The sequence below is a fragment of the Garra rufa genome, chromosome 23, assembly GCF_049309525.1.
Source record: "Garra rufa chromosome 23, GarRuf1.0, whole genome shotgun sequence".
Taxonomy (NCBI): Eukaryota; Metazoa; Chordata; class Actinopteri; order Cypriniformes; family Cyprinidae; genus Garra; species Garra rufa.
Genome location: NC_133383.1, coordinates 15,348,602 through 15,375,909, shown reverse-complemented (window position 1 = coordinate 15,375,909; position 27,308 = coordinate 15,348,602). Strand labels below are relative to the sequence as shown.

At 31.6% G+C, this 27,308-nt stretch overlaps 1 protein-coding gene across 1 annotated transcript in view; it reads right to left on the bottom strand.

Moving 5' to 3' along the window:
• uvrag (UV radiation resistance associated gene) overlaps nucleotides 1-27,308 on the bottom strand; it is a 150,931-nt gene that overhangs the window by 80,152 nt on the left and 43,471 nt on the right. The window contains exons 8-12 of the mRNA XM_073829373.1: nucleotides 26,504-26,630; nucleotides 18,170-18,254; nucleotides 12,008-12,095; nucleotides 11,515-11,575; nucleotides 5,590-5,755 (exon numbers count right to left, since the gene is read on the bottom strand). Of these exons, the coding sequence (XP_073685474.1) occupies nucleotides 5,590-5,755; nucleotides 11,515-11,575; nucleotides 12,008-12,095; nucleotides 18,170-18,254; nucleotides 26,504-26,630 (527 nt within the window). The remainder of the gene's footprint in view (nucleotides 1-5,589; nucleotides 5,756-11,514; nucleotides 11,576-12,007; nucleotides 12,096-18,169; nucleotides 18,255-26,503; nucleotides 26,631-27,308) is intronic.

The following is a 27,308-nucleotide window of genomic DNA, read 5'->3' as shown; positions in this document are numbered from 1 at the left end:
TTCTCAGCGGCACCTGATTCATCTGCAAACACACGTACATGGGGCCGTTTAAACAGCTGAGTGGGCTTCACCCCCTGCTCAGCTGCCACTAATGGCCGTGTGCTCACACAAACAAGCGTACATTCACAAACACAAGGGCTGAGGGTCAAGAAGAGTGTGTCCTGATTGTTGTTTGACTTTTATAACAGCGCTGTCTCCAGGGAGCCGTTGTGACTGGCAGAGCGGGAGGCGGGCGGCCGAATGTACTGTCTGTGAACCCTAAGCAGCCCACAGAAAGCCGGCCTATTGAGTTACATTCATGCGGCTGAAAATTGCCGAACATCTAGAGATCTAGACATCAATGCTGAACGCAACAAATCGGGACGCTTCGTGGGGGACGTCTGCGCTAGTCATAACTGAAAATCAGAAATGTGCAAGGCCTAATCTGAGCCAGCCGCAGCAAGGGATGTGGTGATTTCTACTGCTGGAGGACTCAACAGATCAATCGTCACTATTTTTTGCCTCTTTTTTTTAAATATTTACTTTATGTAAAAGTTAGGGAGTACCTAACTTAAAGGATTAGTTCACTCCGGAATTAAAATTCCCTGATAATTTACTCTTTCCCATGTCATCCATGATGTTCAAGACTTTCTTCAGTCAAAAAGAAATTAAGCTTTTTAATGAAAAAAATCCAGGAATTTTCTTCACATAGTGGACTTCAATTGGGATCAATAGGTTGAAGGTCCAAATTGTCATTTTAGTGCAACTTTAAAGGGCTCTATACGATCCCAATTGAGGAATAAAGGTCTTATCTATAGCGAAACAATGGCTCATTTTCTAAAATAAATAAATTATGTGTGTCAAAAAGTGTCCCAAACAGTCTGCAAGGTACAAAACAAAAAAGCATGGTTCTAGCAATGCCAACATCATGGGTTTGATTTTCAGGGAATGCACTGATAAAAACTCAGTTGAGGTCAAAAGTTTACATACACCTTGCAGAATCCACAAAATGTTAATTATTTTACTAAAATAAAAGGGATCATTCAAAATGAGTGTTATTTTTTATTTAGTACTGACCTGAATAAGAGAACATAATAGTTGAATTTACAAAAAGTTCCGCAATCAAAAGTTTCTTAATACTGTGTTGTTACCTGAATGATCCACAGCTGATTTTGTTTTTTCTTTAGTGGTAGTTGTTCATGAGTCCCTTGTTTGTCTTGAACAGTTAAACTGCCTGCTATTCTTCAGAAAAATCCTTCAGGTCCCACAAATTCATTGGGTTTTCAGCATTTTTGTGTATTTACACCCTTTCCAACAAGGGCTGTACGGAATGAGATCCATTTTTTACACTTCTGACTTTTTTCTCGCAAACACGAGTTTGTATCTCGCAATTCTGACCTTTTTTCAAACAATTCTGACTTTTTTCCTTTAGAATTAAGATTAAAACTCACAATTCTGAATTTTTTCCTCGAAAATCTGACTTTTTTCTCAGAAATGCGAGTTTATATTTAGCAATTCTGACTTTTTTTTTTTTTTTTTACACAATTCAGACTTTTTTCCCTGGCAATTCTGACTTCAGAAGGAAACACAATGCATCAATATCCAGGGGGTGAAAACTTTTGGAATCTGAAGATCAGGGTAAATGTAACTTATTTTGTCTGGGAGCCATGTAAGTATCTTCTGTATAGCTGAAGGGCAGTACTCAGTGTGAAAGATGGATCTCAAAATCATACAGTCATTGTTAGAGTTCAAATACACAAAAATGCTGAAAAACCAAAGAATTTGTGGGACCTGAAAGATTTTTCTGAAGAACAATCACTAAACCAAAAAATAAAACAGCTGTGGATCATTCAGGTAACAGCACAGTATTAAGAAACAAGTGTATGGAAACTTTTGAATTATAAATTCAACTATAATGTCAAGTCTTTTATGTGAAATATTGTTCAGGTCAGTACTAAATAAAAAATAACATGCATTTATGATCCCTTTTATCCCTCTTTATGTAGCAGATTCTGCACTTCAACTGCACATTGGATAAAAATTTCTGCCAAATGTCATCGTAACAATTTATACATAAATACATGTTGAAAAATCAATCACGTCATGCAATTATCATTTCCTGAGTCATTTCTGAGAACTTGTGCCCATCCCTAGCTATAGCGTGATCAAGCCATCACACACCATGAGAGGATGAGCTGGCACCATTCAGGATTCTTCTCTCTTCCCCCCCATCTCTTACCTCTCCATCTTCATCCTCCTTATTTATAAGCTGTTGAAATCAGCCAATAATCCTACATCAAAAGCGGAGAAAGGCATCTCGACCCCGTCATTCAAAAGGGGGCCCATCTGATTATAACAATCCAATTTTATTGCGAGTTTCATTAAGGGGCTTTTCGCCATGTGCGGAATGCAGGAATGTGATACCTCTCTGGGCATGTGCACCGCAGACATGTAATCAGCACACACCAGCAGCCTCGTTTCTTGGATCGCTTTTGCTTAGTTACGGCACCAAAACACAGAAAAACAATAATTTGAATGAGGTAGCCGGCAATGTAATTGCAGTGCCCACACGTTCTACCATTAAAATGCCAGGGTCTTCGGACCCCACGGGCCAAGCCTGAAGAGTGTGCATCCGTCTTCATGGCAACCTCAGCATAGCATGCACACAAAAAGCCAAATTACAAGCATCTTAACACACGTTAAACGTGATGGTTTCAAGAGTTGCATAAGACTCTTATTAGATGATGAAATGAAACTCTAGGTATAAACATTTATTTAGGATGGGTGTCAAAGGTAAAACTGTTTACAAACAGATTTGGAGGAATAGAATCAACCTTAGAAATAGTAGTGCACTTAATATTGCCATCTCCAAAAAACATGCACCTGTAAGTAAGATTTACAAAAACGTAATATAAAAAAAATCCCTCTTTACCATAAAAAAAAAAGAATTCTCACAATTCTGACTGCTTTTCTCCTCACAATTTTGAGTTTATCTCACAACTCAGTCTCTTCTCTTGCAATTCTGAGAAAAATGTTCAATCTGCAATATATAACAATGAAGTCAGAATTACAACATAACAACTCAAGAATAATAAGAGAATTCTGAGAAGAAAAGTCCAAATTGTGACATAAACTCACAACTGCAAGAAAAGAAATCAGAATTTGAGATGAAAAGCCAAAATTATATCAAAGCTCATTTATAAAAAAAAAGTTATTGTGACTTTTTAATCTCACAGTTCTGAATATTTTTCATGCAATTGCGAACTTACATTTCTCAATTCTGACTCTTTTTCTCAGAATTATGAGATACTGTATAAACTCACAACTGCAAGTTAAAAAGTCAGAATAGTGGGATATAAACTCAAATTCTAACAAACTTGCAATTCTGAGAAATAAAGTCGTAATTCTGAGAATTTATGTCAGAATTGCAAAAATATAAACTCACTATTCTGACTTTTTTTTCTCAAAATTGTGAGTTTATATCTTGCAGTTCTGACTTAATTGCAAGTTATAAGTCAGGATTGAGATATATAAACTCAATTCTGAGAACAGTCATTTTTCCCCACGAAATTGGACTTTGACTGGCAATTGCGAGTTTATATCTCACAATTGTGAGAAAAAAGTCAGAAGTGTGAGAAAAAGTCAGAATTGCAAGAAAAAATCTGAATTGTAAGTTAATATCTTACAATTCTAAGAAAAAAAGTCAGAATTGTGTGAAAAAAAAGTCAGAATTGCAAGAAAACAAGAATTGCGAGTTTGTCACAATTCTGAGAAAAAGTCAGAAGTCTGAAAAAAGTCAGAACTGCCAGAAAAAAAAAATTGAATTGCAAGTTAACATCTTACAATTCTAAGAAAAAAAGTCAGAATTCTGTGAAAAAAAAGTCAGAATTGCAAGAAAACAAGAATTGCGAGTTTATGTCACAATTCTGAGAAAAAGTCAGAAGTCTGAAAAAAAGTCAGAACTGCCAGAAAAAAAAAAATTTGAATTGCAAGTTAACATCTTACAATTCTAAGAAAAAAAAGTCAGAATTGCAAGAAAACAAGTCAGAATTGCGAGTTTATATGTCACAATTCTGAGAAAATAGTCAGAAGTGTGACAAAAAGTCAGAATTGCAAGTTTACATCTCACATTTCTGAGACAAAAAGTCAAATTGTGACATACAAACTTGCATTTGTCAGAATTGTGAGAAAACAGTCAGAATTGTGAGTTTATATCTTAAAATTCTGAGAAAAAGTCAGAAGTGTGAGAAAAAGTCAAAATTGCCAGAAAAAAAAAATTGAATTGCAAGTTAACATCTTACAATTCTAAGAATTGTGCGAAAAAAAAATCATAATTGCAAGATACAAACTTGCATTTGTGAGGAAAAGTCAGAATTGCAAGAAAAAAGTCAGATTTGTGAGTTTATATCTCAGAATTCTAGAAAAAGTCAGAAGTGTGAGGAAAAAGTCAGAACTGCCAGGAAAAAAAAATCTGAATTGCAAGTTAATATCTAACAATTCTAAGAAAAAAAAAGTCAGAATTGCAAGAAAACAAGTCTCTCACAATTCTGAGAAAAAAGTCAGAAGTGTGAGAAAAGGTCAGAATTGCAAGTTTACATCTCACATTTCTGAGAAAATAAGTCAGAAATGTGTGAAAAAAGTCAAAATTGCAAGATACAAACTTGCATTTGTGAGGAAAAAGTCAGAATTGCAAGAAAAAAGTCAGAATTGCAAGTTTATATCTCATAACTCTGAAAAAAAGTCAGAAATGTGAGGAAAAAGTCAGAATTACAAGAAAAAACTTGCAATTTAGATGTTTTTATCTCCCAAATCTGAGAAAAAAATCCTAAATGCGAGTTACAAATTTGCATTTGTGAGGAAAAAGTTCTGTAAACTCAGAATTGCTAAAAAGTTGCAAGAAAATCTGAATACTGAGTTCATATCTTAAAATTCAGAATTTATATCTTGCAATTCTGACTTTTTTTTCACAGAATTATGAGATAAAAAGGTTGCAGTTCTGTATTTTGTAGCGGAAATTTAAGAAACAAACAAAAAAAGAATTAGAACCTTACAAAAAACACAAATAAGAAAGTTCATTAGTTGTACATTTGCTAACATCTCAATCATGAAGTTCTGTAGCTTTGACAAAATGTGTCAATTAGTGAGATACACAAAAACGCTCAAACACACAAACTTTCCAGGATGTTATTTATCTCCTATGTTGCAGCAGAGGCGGTAAATCAACTGAGAGGGAGGATGAGATAAAAAGATGAAAGAAAAGAGAGTTAAAGAGAAATGGATGAAAGCGAGGCGAGGTGGGCACATGAAAGTCGGAGCCCCGTGGCGTTTAAGTAGCGTTTAATCCAAGAAGGGCCTTAAACCACCCTTGAATACACATACTCAACCAGACAGGTGGACAAATTACACACGCATAAACCACAGGTGCAAAAAGACGCATGAATATTCCTCTTTTTAAAAGGGGAGAAAGTCTTCAGAGCATAATGCATGAGATAAATCAATTGGCTTGTTTTTGTTGCTTTTCTACTGTCAACTATTAATAAAAGCAATTAATCAATAGCTGAATTAATCAGTGAGCAATAACAGTTAAAGAATCTGAAAAAACATTCTTACTCTCTCTCCTTCTCTGTGAGTTTGTCAGTGATGGTGTCTTTGATGGAGGAGCGGGAACCCTTGTGGATGACCGGATACCTGAGAGGAATCTGCAGGAAGCTCGATATCATCAGCACCAGGTGTGCCGTATAACCCAGAGCCACCGCAAGACTCCCATCATCCTTTGCTGCAGCAAACAGAAGAAAACACAAACAAAATGTTCCAATTTTACAGCAAATAAAACTCAAATAAGACAGGTCAATCTCAAAGAAAGTTCTGGGTCATATTTAACCAGCAAAAGTCTATTATTAAGATGATTTTGTTCTTTTGTTTGCATTGTGACATTGTTTTTAATGACAATCACATCTCCCAGCCATCTTCACACTTCTACTGTAATTCACATTATTTCATTACAGCAAATACTGAACCTTAAAAGATTTTAAAATAATATTTAAATAATTTATAAAGAATCAAATTTGTAAAGGTGTCTAAAAAGTTTACTATATTATCTATTTATTTTTAAAATAATATTTTAATAACATTATATTAACTATTAGTTAATAATATAGTGTCTAATAACGTTTGTATTTATTACAAAATTTATTCTAATTATATATTTTGTATAATAAAATACATAAAACAAAACACATTGATTTATTAAAGCAAAAATTACAATGCCAAATATTAAAAGATTTTAAAATTACATTTTAATAACATTATAATTATACATAATATTAATAATATAGTGTCTAATGAGGAGTATATTTATTACAAAATTATTTTCATTCTACATTTTTATAATAAAATACATAAAACAAAACACATTGATTTATTAAAGCAAAAACTACAATGCAGAATATTGAAAGATTTTTAAATAATATTTTAATGACATTATATTAATAATTTATAATATAGTGTCTATTAAGGTTTATATTTTTAACAAAATTCATTCTCATTATAGATTTTTTATAATAAAATACATAAAACAAAACACACTGATTAAAGCAAAAAAAATACAATGCTGAATATTAAAAGATTTTGAAATAATATTTTAATAATATCATGTTAATTAATTAATAATATAGTGTCCAATAAGGTTTATATTTATTACAAAATTATTCTCATTATAGATTTTTATAATAAAATATATAAAACAAAACACATTGATTTATTAAAGCAAAAAATACAATGCTGAATATTAAAAGATTTTAAAATAATATTTAAATAATTTAGAATGAATCAAATTTGTAAAGGTGTCTAAAAAGTTTACTATATTATCTATCTATTTTTAAAATAATATTTTAATAACATTATATTAATTATTAGTTAATAATATAGTGTCTAATAACGTTTGTATTTATTACAAAATTTATTCTAATTATATATTTTGTATAATAAAATACATAAAACAAAACACATTGATTTATTAAAGCAAAAATTACAAATGGCGAATTTTAAAAGATTTAAAAATAATATTTGATTAATATTATAATCTTACATAATATTACTACTATAGTGTCTGTACTTTTTACAAAATTCATTATCATTATAGATTTTTATAATAAAATACATAAAACTCTTTGATTTATTAAAGCAAAAATTACAAGGCCAAATAATAAAATATTTTAAAATAATATTTTAATAACATTAAAATACATAATATTAATAATATAGTGTCTAATAAGGAATATATTTATTACAAAATTATTTTCATTAAAAATCTTGTATAATAACACAAAATACAAAACAATACAAAACATTGATTTAATAATAAAAAACTAATGCTGAATATCAAAAGATTTTAAAATGTTTTAAACATTTAAATCACACGTAATATTAATAATATAGTCTAATTAGTTCTTTATTTGTTACAAATTAATTCTCAATATAAAACAAAACATTGCTTTATTAAAGCAAAAAATTTAAATGCAGAATATTAAATTTTTAAATAATGTTTTAATAACATTAAAATCATACATTATATTAATAATATAGTTTTTAATAAGTTATATATTTTTATGGAATTATATATAATAAAATACATAAAACAAAACCCATGAACTCCTAAAGCAGCAAACCTTGACAAACCTTTTTGTTGTTTAAGAGAACATTAAATGTCACAATGCAAAAAATACCTGTAATACAAAAATGCTTCATTATTTATACAATGCTACAACATTTCATTTGAGGTCAAGATTTGTACATTCTTTTTTTAAGGGATGAGTCACAACAATTGAAGTTAATTCACTCCAATCTGAGGTTATAAATCAGAGGGCATTTGTTAAGTCGATGGAAGCTGATGAAGGCCATTCATTTAGTTGAGTCTCCTTAGGGCCCATGAGTTATAGGGAGCCGCATAATAACCCAATACCATGCAAAACTTCAGTTCACCCCAGCGATGCCCTTTCCTGATGGGGTCAAAGGCATCACCAGAGGCTAAAAGCTACTCTAAAAAAACAAGGATCGGCTAATACTAGTGTTCAGTCTTTAAACATGTATAATCACACTCCGACGTGTGCATTTCCTAAATAATTATATGCAATCTAAATCACTCTGATGGCCCCATTACTGTCTGAACGACAACCTTTCGGGGCATTTCTGGCAAATTCAAACAAAAAGCCTAAATGCCAAGCAAAAAATATTTGGTTGCTGAGCAACTGGAAGGACAACAGGTCAACCGGTTATTATGGGTTGTAAAAAAAAATTGCAAAAAGCTTTTTTTATTCTCCTAAAAAGTACCATAAACCACACTTCTTGTGCTTTATTATAATCATGCATGGAAACTACATTTCCCAGACTTCCCTGCAACTACACATGCTTCATTGTACTCACTATATTTCAGCTTACAGAAGTTTTCCAGTCTAGAACAGCTACATGTTTCCAAATGAAAACAACAAGACCATATCACTTATGGAAAGCTGTGTATAAGTAGTTGTGTATGCATACGAGTTGTCATTTTGTGCTTTCAAAATGCATGAGAAAGTGTGCCAAGCAATAGCCACACATATACGAAGGACTGCACAGGCATGTATGTGAATATGCGTGTCTTTGAGTGCGCGGTTCAACCTGGCTTCCATTAACCTCTCTGTTCTTTTGAAGTCATGCCTCCCCTTCCTGAAAAAAGCCCAACCTGATTCCCTGCGACACATACAGTGCTGCCTAAAGGACACGTGGGAAATGAGATGAATAACTCTCCCCACAGCCAGCACAACAAAGGACATCACTTGTACCCATCAGACACAATTCATTCTCCTTATTAAAAACCCCAAAAGCCTAAATATAGGGAACCGGGAGACGAATGCCCTAATAAAATCCTTTTCTCTTATATAATGCGAGAAGTCAGAAGGTCCGACCACGGTTCTCGCTGTGTGAATAACTGACTGGAGTGATCTCACTCGTAACCACAAGTTGAAGGGTTCCATGGACACAGGCCTCCATTGATCAGAACAGAGGAGGATGATTGATTGATGGCCTGGAGCCTGTGATCCACAGCCAGACTGAAGAAACCCAGAAATCAAGGGAATTGCAGGCAGCGAAGCAGAACTGACTGGGGATTCCAGAGCTCCTCTCCAGATGAGTTTAGATCCGCTGTGTCTGATTCTGATCTGGTTTAATTCAGAGAGTGACGGCGGACCAATTCAGGGAAATTCACAGAGAAATCTGTAGTAAATATTTTTCATGCAGACATGTATGTATGCCGCATGTATTAAAAACAGTTTAATGACACAAATGTGACTTTTTCCATCACAAAATGCGAGTTAGTATCTCGCAATTTAAGTTAGAATTGTGAAAAACTCACAATTCTGAGAACATATCAGTCTTTTTTCCCCTCAAAATTGGACTTTTTAACTCGCAATTGTGAGTTTATAGTCAGAATTGTGAGATATAAACTTGCATTTGCAAGAAAAAAAAAGAGAGTCCGAATTGCAATCTCATTATTCAGAGAAAAAAAAGTTATCTCATTATTCTGAGAAAAAAGTCAGAATTGCAAGATATAAACCAGCATTTGTGAGAAAAAAGTCAGAATTGTGAGTTTTTTCTCCTTATTCTGAGAAAATGATCAGAATTGCGAGATATAAACTCGCATTTGCAAGAAAAAAAGTCAGAATTGCAAGTTTATAGCTCATAATTCTGAGGGGAAATATCAGAATTGTGAGATATATACTCGCATTTGTGAGAAAGTCAGAATTGTGAGTTTATATATCATTATTATGAGAAAAAAGTCAGAATTGTGAGTTTTTATCTCATTATTATGAGGAAAAAAGTCATAATTGTGAGTTTTTATCTCATTATTATGAGGAAAAAAGTCTGAATTGTGAGATATAAACTCGCATTTTGAGAAAAGTCATAATTGTGAGTTTTTATATCATTATTCTGAGAAAAAAGTCAGAATTGCAAGATATAAACCTGCATTTGTGAGAAAAAAGTCAGAATTGTGAGTTTTTTCTCCTTATTCCGAGAAAATTATCAGAATTGCGAGATATAAACTCGCATTTGCAAGAAAAAAGTCAGAATTGCGAGTTTATATCTCATAATTCTGAGGAAAAATACCAGAATTGTGAGATATAAACTCGCATTTGCGAGAAAAAGTCAGAATTGTGAGATATAAACTCGCATTTGCAAGAAAAAAAGTCATAATTGCAAGTTTATCTCAATTCTGAGAAAAAGTCATAACTGCGAGACAAACTCGCATTTTCGAGAAAAGTCAGAATTGCAAGATATAAAGCTGCATTTGCGAGAAAAAAAGTCAGAATTGTGAGTTTTTTCTCCTTATTCTGAGAAAATGATCAGAATTGCGAGATATAAACTCGCATTTGCAAGAAAAAAGTCAGAATTGCAAGTTTATAGCTCATAATTCTGAGGGAAAATATCAGAATTGTGAGATATAAACTCGCATTTGTGAGAAAGTCAGAATTGTGAGTTATCTCATTATTATGAGAAAAAAGGCAGAATTGTGAGATATAAACTCGCATTTGCGAGAAAAAGTCAGAATTGCAAGTTTATCTCAATTCTGAGGAAAAGTCAGAATTGTAAGATATAAACTCGCATTTGCGAGAAAGTCAGAATTGTGAGTTTATATATCATTATTATGAGAAAAAAGTCAGAATTGTGAGTTTTTATCTCATTATTATGAGGAAAAAAGTCTGAATTGTGAGATATAAACTCGCATTTTGAGAAAAGTCATAATTGTGAGTTTTTATATCATTATTCTGAGAAAAAAGTCAGAATTGTGAGTTTATATATCATTATTATGAGAAAAAAGTCAGAATTGTGAGTTTTTATCTCATTATTATGAGGGAAAAAGTCTGAATTGTGAGATATAAACTCGCATTTTGAGAAAAGTCATAATTGTGAGTTTTTATATCATAATTCTAAGGAAAAAGTCATAATTGTGAGATATAAACTTGCATTTGTGAGATCAAGTCAAGTAAATTGTTTTTATCTTGCAATTATGACTTTATTTCTCACAATTGTGATTTTATATCTCGCAATTATGACTTTATAACTCGCAATTGTGTTTATAAAGTCAGAATTGTAAAATAAAAGTCGCAATAATATATTTTTTTTTATTTAGTGATGGAAACAAACTTCCATAGTATTATCTTATTGATACTTAAACAACTGGTTCAAAAAATGTTGTATGATTTGAAACTATTCATATCGACATAAACTGTACAGGATGAGTTACTAAAGTTTAATATTTGGTGTTAAGGATTTCACAACATTACTTAAAAAATTCACTCTCTATATTTGAGAAAAGAAAATGAGGCTTTTTCTGTAGATTTTTGGATTGACTCAAGAGAAAGCAAACACTTCCTGGCATGACTGTCGGCCAAGCCTATAAACTCAACATGGCAAAATAATGCCCAATTGATTGGCTTATTTATTATATTAATCAGTCTATCAAAACTTAGGAATGTTTTAATTACCAAACTCCAAACTTACCTTGAAAGTCTTCAGAATTGGGCAATTTGACACCACAAATCACATAATCATTCTGATTGTTCTGCAAAGTGAACAAGAAAAGCAGTTGTGAGCACAGTATTCTGAAAACAGCATGAGCAGCCGATTAATCAAATCCTTTATACAGCAACTAAAAAAGCTTGGCAGAGTATAGTTTGGTCTGAATGTGGTTTTCTGCTCATTTTCAGTGGCTTTATTCTGTAAACTGATTTGACTGGCAGCGGGACTTCTGTGGGTACCAGTCGATGTAAGCGCTGAACAGTAGTATTAGGTCATACTGCGATGGTGGGAAACCAAAGCTTGTTAACAGCCAGTAACACCAGAGTCTGCAAAGACCCCGACCTCTAACATTCCCGACAAGCCACACGCTCCAGTCATCAGCACAAAACAAGACAGGCAGGAAGCTGCACTTTTGAGTGTTTTTGTTGAGCGTGTTTGAGTGTGATGTTGTTTGTGTGTGGAGTTAAACACTCACCACATCAATGGGATAAATGTAGGACAGCTCTGATATGAGCTGACGACAGCGGAAGGTGAGCTGGGCATTGGATTTTAGAAACAGCTCTCTGTTGAAGAACAAACACAGACAAGAACTTCAAGATCTTTCACTGTATTTTCAAATTGTAAAAAAAAAATATATATATATATATATATATATATATATATATAATAATAATAATAATAATAATATTATATATATATATATTTTTTTATGATAAATTAAATCGTTATTTTTTATATAAATATTAATTAATACATTATTATTGCTATTGATTATTATTATTATCATTATTATTATTTATCTGTATAATTTACTTAATTGTTTATTAATAACGAATTTCTACTGATATAACAGAAATTAATTATTTACATTATGATTTAATGTTTTTGCAATATATTAGTCAATAATATAAATAGTTATAATTATATAAAAACATTAAAATAATACATTAAAATAAATGTAAAATATTGTAATATATAATAATGATAATAATCATCTTTATTTTTTATTAAGAATGAATGAATTATAATTTAATTATTAACAAATATTAAATAATGAACAATTGATTAACTTTATCATGATACTGCTCTAATAATATTAATAATAATTATCATTTATCTGTATTTTTATTTCTACTGATATATAACAGAAATTATTTACATTATAATTTAATATATTGCAATATATTAGTCATAATAATATAGTCATAATTATCTAAAAATAAGAAATAATACATTAAAATAAATGTAAAACATTGCATAATATATAATGATAATCATTTATTATTAGTAGTAGTAAATTTAGTAGTTATTATTAGTAGTAGTAAACTTTATTTTTTATTTATTTCTAGATTCTTAATAACACATGCTTAGTATTTTAGTATTTTAATAATGAATTATCATAAAATAATTACATTTAAATATTAAAAACATTACATAAATTTCCTTTATTATATTGCTTCTCTAATAATAATAATAATAATTATTATTATTATACTCATCATTTATCTTAATTGTATTTATTCCTATACTGATATGATTCAAAACATCATTATTGCAATATATTAATAAGTGATAACAGTAATAACAATATAAAACATAATAAATACATTAAAATAAAATGTAAAATAATTTTATAACATATAATAATAATAATAATAATAATAATAATAATAATCAATAATTATAATTTTTTTTTTCTAGATCGTTAACACATGATTATTTTAGTATATTAATAATGAATAATGATAATAATAAATTATTAATATAATAATTGATAATTATTCAATTAAACTATTAAAAACATTAAATAAAATAAATTGACAATTTAAGAATTAACTTTATTATATAGCTGCTCCAATAATAATAATAATAATAATAATAATAATAATAATAATAATAATAATAATAATAATAATAATAATAATAATACTTATAATTTATTTATTTTAATGTATTTATTATTTTCATATTTTTACTTTTATCACTTAATATATTGCAATAATGATATATTAAATCATATCAGTATAGAAATAAATACAAATCATTTTAGAATAATATATTTAATAATAGTAATGATCATAAACTTAATTATTATTATTCATTTTTAGTTATTTATTTTCATAGCTATTAACATGATTAGTATTTTAATATATTAATAATGAATGATAATATAATTACAACTAATAATTTTAATAATTAAATTAAAATATTAAATAATTAAATAAAAAATTAACAATACTTTAATAATCTAATAATTAACAAAAACAATTATTAATGAAAAAAACTTATCATGATTTTTCTTTATTTTCTTTATTTCTTTACTAATATGATTGAATATATGATTGCATCTTATTTATAAGTGACAATATTAATAATAATATAAACAATAATAAATAATATATTAAAATAAATGTGCATAACAATTATATAATTAATCATTAAATGAGTATTATTGTTAACAACAATAATAATAATAATAATAATAATAATATATTAAATGGTTGTTATTATTATTATTATTATTATTATTATTATATCAAATGAATACACGTGAACATATATTACACTATGAAACCTGTGTGTTCATACATCCACTAAAATAAACAGTTTAACAAAAAGGCTTTTGAGAAATGTTTTAGCGACATTTGTTTGCAGAAGTTTGATATTTATTAGTGTTTATATTTATCTAATTTATCTAAGTAATTCACACATTTTAAGTACATTTACAGTATCCAAAACTGTCTAAATACTTTTTGGGGCTACTGTATAAAAGTCAAGTTGTAAGACAGGAAATAACAGGCAGTCCAAATGACATGGAGACGAAAGAGAAAAAGAAAAGGAAAGAGAAGTATTAATTGCAATGTTTATACTGGCTTTAGGACGTTCACTTCACTAATGATGCTCTGAATCATCTCTCTAGTAATAGTACGAACTCCTCAATTATCATAACTGCCAAATTGCAATGAACTTCCTCCACTCTGACCCCATCCTCCAGTGGCACAACCGACCCTAATCAGGACGCATCTGTCAAGTATGGGACACACCATTGGGAAGGGAAGGAGAAGGCTGGGGGACGGGCACAGCTAAAACCAAAACCTGTCTAGGTGAGGTGCAAAGGGGTTGAAAAAATGTTTACTCTTCATGTTCAGCTTTCAGCTACTGGGTCTGTGACTTGAGGAGAAAGATGAAGAGTAATGATAGAGGATAATGTGGTATTCATTTACAACCATGAAAAGGAGGCAGGAAGGAAATAATGATGAGGTATGAAGGATACTGTATACCTTCTTTACTGGACTATAGCTTACATGTGGGTCCACCAGGCCTGCTCTACACCACCCAGAATCCGCTCAAAACATTTCTATCCAACCACTGTTAAACTGTGAACATAACTTGATCTGTCTTTACTGGAAGTGGGTCTCAGATGTGCCAAAAACAGCATGAGATGCCGAATCAACGCCCAGAGACATCTGTCTGAATGTGTGTGACTGTAGCGGTAGTACTTTAAGGGGGTGAATTTAAACGTATTATTAAGCTATAATAAACTTACTACTGGTCCAATTATTCCAAAAGTTCGGAATAATTAAGATTTTAGTCTCTTATGCTCACCAGGGCTGTATTAATTTGGTCAAAAATACACTAAATACAGTAATATTCTGAAATATTACTACAATTTAAAATTTCTGAATATATTTTAAAATGATAATAATTTATTTCTGTGATGACAAAGCTGAATTTTCAGCAGTCATTACATTCTTAACAATCATTCTAATATGCTGATTTCTACTTAAGAAACAATTTTTTTTTTATCATTTATTAATCAAACCAGTCCATACTTTTGTGGAAACCATTATACAATACCATTCAAATATGATAAGTATAGATAAGTAATTAAGAAAAATGTATACTTTTATTCAGCAAGGATGCGCTTAAATGAATTAAAGACATTTAGAATTTTACAACAATTAAAAACAATTCTTTTAAATGGTATTAATATTTCTCAATATTACAGTTTTCAATATTTAATTTATTTATTTTTTCAAATTGTGTTAATTTAGTTTAGTTTTATCAGTTTTAATTGTTCTGGATTCCCTTTTTTGTTAAAATTTTCTATACTTTTTTTTTTAGCAAAAAAGTCTAATTAATTGAAGTCATGAGATTTAAACAATTTAACAGCAATGCTTAAAAATTATAACAAAAGTTACATTTTTAAGGCCCTATGATATGTGTTTTACTTTTTTAATATTTAAAAGCATCTCTAATTAATTGCTTTATTATTATTATTTATTATTATTTTATTTATTTTTCAGAAATAATAATGTGTGTTTTTCTGCTTAATAAACATTTGTAAAACAATTTTTCTGGTAAATATTCATTACAAAATATTTTTTAAATCACAATTTTATTATTAGTAGTAGTAGCAGTAGTAGTAGTAGTATCATTACATTAAGTAATATATTTCTGTCAGAGTTTCAAGTTAAACTGAACTTTTATTAAATCAAAAAGCATTTCTAATTAATTGAAATCATGAAATTTACATAAATAACAACAATTCATTAAAAGTTTAACAAAAATTACATTTTAAGCCCCTATGAGATATGTTTAACTTTTTCTCAAATTCAGTTTTATTTTTACCAAATTTTGTTTTTCATTAATTTTCTGGATTCCATTTTAATAGTTAATAATCAAAAGAATCTCTAATTAATTGATTTGATTAAACTATATATATATTATTTTATTTTTTCCAGAAAATATTAAGTGTTTTTCTGCTAAATTCAATTCTAAGTTCAAGTTGAACTGAACTTTTATTAATCAAAAAGCATTTATAATTAATTGAAATCATGAAATTTACACAATTTAACAACAATTAATTAAAAGTTTAACAAAAATTAAATTTTTAAGGCCCTATGATATACGTTTTACTTTTTTCTCAAATGCAGTTTTATTTTTTACCAAATTTTGTTTTCCCATTAATTTTCTGGATTCCATTTTAATAGTTAATCAAAAGAATCTCTAATTAATTGATTTTATTAAAATATATATAAATATTTTTTCCAGAAATAATAAAGTGTGTTTTTCTGCTAAATTCAATTCTAAGTTCAAGTTAAAATGAACTTTTGTTAATCAAAAGGCATTTCTAATTAATTAAAAATCATGACATTTACACAATTTAACAGCAATTCTTTAAACATTTTAAGGCCCTAAATTATATTTTACTTTTTGTTTTATTTTAATTTTTTACCAAATTCTGTTTTCCATTCATTTTCTGGATTTAACAACAATTCATTAAAACTTTAACAAAAATTTAATTTTCAGGGCCCTATGATATACGTTTAACTTTTTTCTCGAATTCTGTTTTATTTTTTACCAAATTCTGTACTTATTATTATTATTTTATATATATATATATAGAGAGAGAGAGAGAGAGAGAGAGAGAGAGAGAGAGAGAGAGAGAGAGAGAGAGAGAGAGAGAGAGAGAGAGAGAGAGAGAGAGAGAGAGAGAGAGAGAGATTTATTTTAACCAAATTCCATTAATTTTCTGGATTCCATATTAATGGTTTCATGATTCTTTAATAATTAAAAGAATCTCTAGTAAATTGATTTTATTTTAAATTTATTTTTCCAGAAATAATGATGTGTTTCTCTGCTAAATAAACTCTGAATGCTAAATATTAATTTTAAAAATATATTTTTAATAATTATTTATGTATTTCTAATCATATTAATATTAATTACATTGATATATTTCTGTCACAGTTTCTGCAAGTTAAACTCAACTTTTATTTTGACAGGCTGCTGTGAAGACCTTTAAGTTTCTGTTGGTAGATGAAGAAGTTTGTATATGATATGACGATAGTTTTTCTCAAAATAAACGGGAATGCTCACAAAGTGACTTTTAGAGCAGTTCTAGAGATTACATTCATGTATTTACATCCTCATGTTGTGCTAAAAATATTGCAAACATCACGTGTGTCGTAAATGAAACAGCTCTTCTGCACCATTTATTCACACAAAGACACGCAGAACATGCAGAGTTCATATTTAAACAGCATTTCTGCGTCTGAATACTCACAGAAACTATTCCATACCTATATTGATTTAAGTATACTGACCTATTTTTGATTTTTTAATCCAAAATTTGGCAAATTCAAATGAGTGCTTTTAAGTGCTACTAGTTCGAGAATGGATTGTATCATATCCTGATCCCGTTTCCACATTTTGACTGTTGATACCTATTTAAAAGGGCAAAAAAAAAATAGCAATGTTTATAGTAGCATTACCCAAGGCCTGACATCTATGCTTCAAACAAGAGGTCGAGGAACACCACCAGACATACAAAAACATTATTTCAGAGGTCAACCCACTGTGTGTGACCCTTTGGGTCGTGTCAAACCCATCAGCGCTGGCACAATCTAATCTGCTTATTGTCACACGATGCAATTGGAGTGGGTGGCCCTCAGTCTGCTTGAGTTGACCGTCTAAGCACTCCTAAAAAATGACAGAATGAAGGCGTGCCCCATTCTGCGGCCCATCACGGTAATGTCTGACAGATGTGAGACCACTGGACTGGAGGGTAGAGAACGAGGGATGAAAAGGAGAAAAGAGAGGGACGGATAATTGCAGGTTGCCAATCACTCACCTTTTGGCAGTGCATTCCTTCTGTAACTCCGTCAAAGACTTGCGCTCAGACTCCAGACCCTGCTGCTTGCTAGACGACGCCTCCTCTGAGGAGATGAACGCAGACAGGTGGAGGGAATGAAAGAGAGAGAAAAGACAAGAATGAGGTGAATGAACAGGTAGTAGTAGAGAAGGTGTGATGGCAGTCTATTAAATTGTTCTGTCATAAAACATAGTCTTTCATCATTATAAAAACATTTCCTCTACAGGCAACATAAAACTAATTGAGATTCAAAAATGCTTGTAGGTTGTTTTTTTTTTTACATAAATATATCTGCTCAGCATTATAATAAAAAGACGAGACCATATAATCAAAACACTCCTGACTTGAAATTTAGATAACCATTCTCGAGAGCAGGATAAGGCATGCATAGATTACAAAAAGTCTGACAGAATTTAATGATCCAATTGTGAAATCTCACCATCTTAAATACTTTGGTAAACTGTTATTGTACTTGAGTACATTTATGGGCGTTTCTTGAACGATAAACTTTCTTTAACTACTTTGACTCTGTGAACTTTTAAAAAATACAACTAAAACATTCTGTTCACAAGTTATTTCTTTGAATTTCATCTCAATCATGGTACACTTTTTTGTTATTGGGGGCAAAAAACTAGAAATATTTTTTGCACACATATCAAAATGCTTTATCTTTTTTAGATTTTAATTAATTTTATATTAAACATTTTTTTCTTATTTTAAGATAGAATACCTGAGTCTTTAAACTATAAATAATAACAATGAAACATGAAAAATCTAAGCAAGAAAGGCATTTGAAAAGCAAAAATATAAAGGCAGACATGGAAACTAAAAAATAAAGTAAAATAATGTGACCTACAGTACCAGTCAAAAGTTTTTGAACAGTAGGATTTTAAATTTTTTTTTTTTTTTAAAGAAGTCTCTTCTGCTTACCAAGCCTGCATTTATTTGATTCAAAGTACAGCAAAAACAGTACAATTTTGACTATTTAAATAATCAAATAAAATTTGAATATATTTTAAAATGTAATTTATTCCTGTGATTTCAAAGCTGAATTGTTAGCATCATTACTCCAGTCACATGATCCTTTAGAAATCATTCTATTATTCAGATTTTCTGCTCAAAAACATTTATTATTATGTTGAAAAAAAAACTGAGTATATTTTTTAGGTTTCCTTGATGAATAGAAAGTTCAGAAGAACAGCATTTATCTAAAATAGAAATCTTTTGTAACATTATAAATGTCTTTAGCATCACTTCTGATCAATTTAAAGCATCCTTGCTAAACAAAAGTATCAATTTCTATCAATTCTTTCACAAAAAAAGAAAAAAAAATACTGACAAGCTTTCGAATGATATAGTGTATAAGGTTACAAAAGCGTTTTATTTCAGATAAACACTCATCTTGGATCTTTCTATTCATCAAGGAATCATGAAAGAAGATGTACTCGACTGTTTAAATATAGATAATAATTTTTAAAACATTACAGGAATAAAATACATTTTAAGATGCATTCAAAAAAAACTAATACTTTAAATGGTAAAAATATTTTACAATTGGACTGTTTTTGCTGTACTTTGGATCAAATAAATGCAGGTGTAGTGAGCAGAAGTAACTTCTAAAAAAAAAAAAAACTGTTCAAAAAGTTGGTATTGTACATACATAACGAAACTGGTATTGTACATACATAACGAAAAGGGGAAAAAAATAAATCTGCTAGATCAACAAGAAATAAAAATCAATCTCCCGTGGTCAAAGTTGAACACACACCTTGAAACTGAGCTTCAAAGGAAATAATAAATATTAAAACCGCAAAATACAAAAGTACAAAATAATATCGTCTATAACGGCCACTATGTGCAAAAATCCAGTATGTTTGTGTACATTCAAAAGAACCAGAACAGTAAATCTCCATCTGATTACTGGAAAGAGATACACACTGCCCAGATTAACTGGCTCTAAGGGTTTTTGCTGATGGTGTTCAAAGGACATTTTAAAACCTAGCCAGCATGGGCACATCACCCCCATGCCATCAAAGCATCAGCCAGGAGTGTGTATGGGTGTGTGCGAGTGCGAGTTGCTGTGGAATGCATGTGTCAGCCCCACTTCTGAGCAATACTGTTGTGGTCCATTATTTCAGACATAATATCCACAGAAGAGGGAGAAGAGAGAAACAGACTGAAAGCAAGAGAGACGAATGAGCAAGAAATTAAGAGATGATGAGGTTTTAAATTCTCTCTACACATTGATCAAAAAGAAGACAGGCTGAAATTGTGGTGTACCTCAAGGTTCTGTCTTAGGACCGATACATATACAGTACATACAGTATATGTATGCACACACACACACACACACACACACACACACATACACATACATACATATATATATATATATATATACACACACATATGTGGTTAAGACTGTGTGAAGATTCTTCAAAAAAAAAGTCGTACGGGTTTGGAATGTCATGAGGGAGCATAAACTGTGACAATTTTCATTTTTGGGTGAACAATTCCTACAAAGAGTTGATTCTTGTCTGTTCTTTTCCACTTCACTTACATCAAATAAGAAGATGAGGAAAGTTGAGGAGGTTTTTAAAATTCTCTATACACAGATCAAAAGGAGGATAGGCTGAAATTGTGGTGTTCCTCAGGGTTCTGTCTTAGATCCAATACATATACAGTACATACAGTATATGTACTCAACCACATATATATATATATATAAGGGGTGGGCATAGATACATTTTTTTAATCTAGATTAATCTAGATTAAATCTTGGAATTAATCTAGATTAATCTAGATTAAAATGGCTATTTGAATTCTGCTGAAGGCATTCAGAATATGTGTGCTACCCAAATAATGACTAAAAGTAAGTCTTCGAGAGCGGGCCAGGTGGCACATTAGACCAGGCGCTCATCTCCTGTTTCCAAAATGCATCACAAACTGCTTGAAAATTGCATTTACAACATAATTACCTATACAAACTTGTGTAACCAAGTACTTCTGCGCAAAAGGCTGCACGACGTGCGCGTTGCCATTAAATACACAGACGCGCAAGGGCATGGATTTCTGTGTGCATAGTCTTCCATAGTCTTTCGTAGGACCAATACATATACAGTATATGTACTCAAACATACAAATATCTACATATATGTGGTTAAAACTGTGTGGAGATTCTTCAAAAATACCCTTTTTTTTATTAAAGAAGAAAGTCGTACGGGTTCGGAATGTTATGAGGGAGCACAAACGTTGACAATTTTCTTTTTTGGGTGAACAATTTCTTTAAGGAGTTGATTCTTGTCTGTTCTTTTCCACTTCACTTACATAAAATAAGAAGATGAGGGAAGATGAGAGTGGAAAGAGAGAAAATCAAAGCAGACTCCCTGGTTTAAAAAAAAAAAGGCGGCAAAATTGCTTTGCTCTGACCCGCACTTGTAAAAACAGAGAGAGTCTGCTTTATAATATGCCTCACATTCTCTCTTCTTTTACTGCCCTGTGGGATCTCTGTGTCCTAAAGCAAAGCTTGGCAGGACATCCTGGACGCTGGTACTGTCTTTCTGAAGACATGGGAGGTGTGAAGCAGGGAAATTGGAAGAGAGATCATTGTCGCTGGAGCAAAGCGGTCCCATATGCAAAGCCTTGGACCTCTCATTAGGACGAGACAGCGGGAAAAAGAAAAAGGGCCAGAGGCAGAGAGAAAGACTGAAAGGGCTAAATGCTTTTGTTCTCTACTTGTTCTCTTTAAACGATCCCCTATGACAAACTCTGCTTTAGTAATATCGCCTTTCTCGGCCTTCAGAGTTGTCAGCACCAGGTTAAGGCCTCCTCTTCGCCGCCCACACCTTTCCTAAAGACTACCGGCAGGAAGTCATCTGCGTTTGCTCTAGAGAAACAACAGCAGAGGTTAAAGGGATTGTTCACCCAATAATATAAATTCTGTCAGCATTTACTCACCCCCAATCTTTTTTTGGCTTCGGAACATGAAAAGACATTTTGAAGAAAGTTTCAGCAGTTTTTATCCATACAATGAAAATTTCAAATGAAAATATTAATTTGACAAAGCATTTTTTTTTTTGCCAAAGACAATGAGACGAGAAAGACGCATGAAAGTTAAACCCCAGAAAACTGGAGCAAACAGGTGTTCAAATGACCAAAAGGACTAGTAAAAGTGTGTCCCCATGCTCTGTACTAATATTTTTGTTTCAATTCTTTACATTTTCGTCTTCGTTTGTGGAGTGCCTTCGTATCTGACGTTTACAGGCCCACGGTCCCGAGCGCAACTACCGATCATAACAACGTCAAATCGCTTTTACGGGCATAATTTACAACATGTGCGCGGACGTGACGAGAAATTAGAGCGAGGGAAACGGTGACAGGAGACTTGACCCTGCAAAGCTTTATTCTGCGCTTCAATGGAAACGAGGAAGCGCTCAGTGACCAGAACCGGCGGGGGAGCGCGAGAGCGCATGACTGCAGCTTTGTACATTAAACAGAGATGAGACGTGGTTACACTTAAGTCATTTTGTGCAATTTCTGGCAATCTCCCTTTGTAAGTGGGATAAACTACGGTAGTTTTGGAAGGAGGCTTTCATGCTGTTTCTTGGAGTGCTGGCCCGGTTAGTATCACAGCAAATAAGTGGTGACTGACAATAGCTTAAAGGACCATTAGTGTTTAAATGAAATTTGGGTGTGGGGGATTTGTTAGCGGGAATGGGAAAGGCAGGCTTTAACTGAGAAGGACATGACGGGCAAGAAAAAAAAGTTGGGAACTCTTGTTTCTCTCAAACCTCTCCCTGAAGAGGGAACGCTTTTTCCCCTTTTTCTTTACTAATAATAACCCACTGAATGTCTTTTACTGAGGAGATGCTTGCAAAGAAGGGAAACGCAAGACCAAATACATATTTTTATACATTGTCTGTTAACACTAAACAAAAAAAAACCTCACACACTGCTAAGAATTGCTAAAAGCATACCATAAGACAACAAAAAATTTTATGAACACAGAAGAAAAGTCCTGCACAGTAACACAGCAAAAAAATCAGAATTTAATTTTCAATGTACCATAAAGGCCAATCAAACTTTCTAAGCTATTTTTTAACAAACAAAATGCATTAATACTGAATATTTCTGGTAGTTATGGTAGTAACATGACTAAAACTTTCACTATTAAAAACTATTTTGGTAAACTGAAATTAAGCTGAAATGAAATGAAATTTAAATATTAGATGAAATGATGACCTGAAATGCTTAATACTTGAATAAAACAGCCTAGGCAATTGACTGAAATAAGCTGAAGTACTAAAATTACTAAAACTAAGACAAGGGTTGTTATACTTAACTAAATACCTAAATATTATACTTAATAACTCAATAACTATAATACTTAATACTTGAACTGAATCTTAAATGAAATTAATAAAATAAACATTAACTGAAAAAAAAACTAAATAATAATAATTTAGCCAGTTGCCAAAGAAACTTTTCTCATATTTATTTAGGTTTAACTTGATGTATTAAAGTATCTAAAACCAAAACTTAAAAAATAAAAAACTATATAGACATATTAAAAAACTAACAAAAATAATAAAACACAGCAAAATTACTAAACATTTAACTAAAATGAAAATGAAAGTATAAAATATAAAATTAAAAGAGATTCAAAATGTTAAAACTATAATAGTATCTCAACAATACTAAAATAAAACTGATAAAAATTAAATAAAAATATGTTCAAACTAAATAGAAATACATTACCAAATGTTTTTGAACAGTAAGATTTTTGAAGACAGTAAGTCTTTTCTGCTCAACAAAATATTTTTACTATTTAAACTGTTTTCTATTTGAATATTTTTTTTCATTCATACATTATTATTATGTTGAAAACAGTTTTCACATACTCAAATAGAAAGCAGTTACTTTAAATAGTAAAAATATGTCACAATAAGATAAAATAAATGCAGGCTTGGTAAGCAGAAGAGACTTCTTTAAAAAACATTAAAAATGTCACTGTTAAAAAACGTTTGACTGGTAGTGTACTTTTAAAAAGAAAGAAAGAAAGAAAGAAAGAAAGAAAGAAAGAAAGAAAGAAAGAAAGAAAGAAAGAAAGAAAGAAAGAAAGAAAGAAGACCAATAAATCAAAGATTGAATGAAGTGGGGGTCAAGCAGTGATCATCCTTTCCTCTTACTCCAGTTCAAATAATTTTTTCTTTCAGCTCTTAAAAAGTATTTTCCTATGCTTGAATCTGAATGGGCCGCTCCCTTCAGCTCCAGTCAGGACAGGCTCCTCTCGGGTAGAGGATGTTGGGTAGACGTCATCCATCCAGAACAGACCTTTCCCTGAACTCCAAATCTGTTGTTTGTTTCTACACACTAGGAGGTCACGAACACAATGCATTGTGGGATGGCAAGTGCCAGGCCACTCAATCATGATGGTTGTGCAAGCATGCATATATGTATTCTTTATGAACCCACAGTATGCAGCCCAACCCTCTAGTCAAACACCAGCCACCACATCATTCAAACTCACCTCTTCGTACCTCCCGCCCATGCACGACGTTTGGCAAATAAAAAGAGCGGGATTCAGAAATCAAACATGAATGGCAGGACGCGGTGACGAATGGGGCGGGAAGGAGCTTAAGCTTTGGATAAACTCCGTATGTTCAATGTCCGCCTGCACAGTCTGAATCTTTGATGGAAGCCGTGTAGAGTAACATAAGAGAATAATGAGACCACTAAATCACAACAAACACGGGTGGTGGTGGTCTGGACGGGCCTAAACTCCAGAAGTGGCGTTTTGCTACAAGAGGATTTATCATTATACAAACTGACGAAATATGACTAACAACATGGTTAAACTAGGCATGTATACAGTGAGGAAAAAAATTATTTGATCCCCTACTGATTTTGTACGTTTGACCACTGATAAAGAAATGATCAGTCTATAATTTTAACGGTAGGTTTATTTGAGACAGAATAGCAACAAAACAATCCAGAAAAACGCATTTCAAAAAAGTTGAAAAAAATTGATTTGCCTTTTAATGAGTTAAAATAAGTATTTGCAATTTCGCAAAACATGACTTAGCAAAAGCACTTGTTGCCAATCACAGAGGTCAAACGTTTCTTGTAGTTGGCCACCAGATTTGCACATCTCAGGAGGGATTTTGTCCCACTCCTCTTTGCAGATCATTAAAGGAACACTCCACTTTTTTTGGAAATAGGCTCATTCTCCAACTCCCCCCGAGGTAATAAGTTGAGTTTTACCGTTTTGAAATCCATTCAGCCGTTCTCCTGTTCTGGCGATATCACTTTTAGCATAGCTTAGCATAGATCATTGAATCCTATTAGACCAATAGCATCACGTTCAAAAATGACCAACGCGTTTCGATATTTGTCCTATTTAAAACTTGACTCTTCTGTAGTTATATCGTGTACTAAGACCGGTGGAAATGCAAATCTTCAATTTTCAAGGCTGATAAGATTAGGAACTACACTCCCATTCCGGCGTAATAGTCAAGGAAGTTTGCTGCCGTAATAAGGCTGAAGCAGGAGCAGTAATACCACGCAGCACATGTGCAAATGCTAAACTAGCTGGGAACTCATTTCTGATAATACTCCGCCTGCTTCGGTCATATTACGGCGATGCTATTAGTCTAATAGGATTCAATGATCTATGCTAAGCTATGCTAAAAGTGATATCGCCAGAACAGGAGAACGGCTGAATGGATTTCAAAACGGTAAAAATCAACTTATTAACTCAGGGGGAGTTGGAGAATGAGCCTATTTCCAAAAAAAGTGGAGTGTTCCTTTAAGGTATTGAGGCTGACGTTTGGTTGGAAGATACAGATATCAACCTGAATGATATCATAAATGATTGAGCACATCGCTAAACATCAAATATGTTCTGTATGGCCGCAACTTTTTCAGTTTAAGTGAGAACAGGATAAATATTTGATGCTGGACTCTACTTGAAGGCTGGTTAGATGTAAAACAACTGCCTTGCTCAATTCAAGGCATGGAAATACATTTACATGAGAATGTGGACAGGCGGCGTTTTAGATCTGGAAATACATTTTAGCAGCTGGAACACTATATACGGTCCTCCGAAGTACTGGAACACGCATGAAGTTACATCAGTGAAAAATAAGATGAAGAGTTTCACAACACATTCAGTCTGACACACAGATTTGGAAGAGAACCTTGCCTGATTGCAGATGTGTGGCCACTGGTGTATAAGAAAGAAAAGACTTTGGGATACAAAACCTAAGTGGGGCTGATCTCTCATCATTTAGATGGTTTGGTGAATTTGGTTACCTTTCTTTACAAGCTGCGTTCTCTCTTTCTGCATCATGTCCATTTCTCTCGTCAGCGCCTTCCTCTGTCTCTCCAACTCGCACCTCAGAATCCCGATCCGTAGCTGCATACATTCCCTCTCTTTTTTCTGGGGAAAGATACAACATGAAGTTAAATTCATTTTTGGATTAAAAGTCTTTTCCGTTTCCCCCAAACCAACTGCAGTGAGTTGTTCAATTATTAAGGAAATGACATTTAAAGAGATGCAGTTGAGGTCAAAAGTTCACATACACCTTGCAGAATTTCCAAAATGTTATTTTACCAAAATAAGAGAGACCATATAAAATGCATGTTATTTTTTATTTAGTACTGTCCTGAATAAGATATTTCACATGAAAGATATTTGCATATAGTCCACAAGAGAGAATAATAGTTGAATTTATAAAAATTGCACCATTCAAAAGTTTACATACCCTTGATTCTTAATACTGTGTTGTTACCTGAATGATCCACAGCTGTTTTTTTTTATTAGTGACAGTCGTTCATGAGTTCCGTGTTTGTCCTGAACAGTTAAACCTCCTGATGTTCTTCAGAAAAATCTTTCAGGTCCCACAAATTCTTTGTTTTTGTTTTTTTTTAGCATTTTTGTGTATTTGAACCACTGTTCAGGACAAACAAGCGACTCATGAACAACTATCACTAAACAAAACAAAACAAAAAAAAAACAGCTGTGGATCATTTAGCACAGTATTAAGAATCGAGTGTATGTAAACTTTTGAACAGGGTCATTTTTATCAATTCAACTATTTTTTTTCTCTTGTGGACT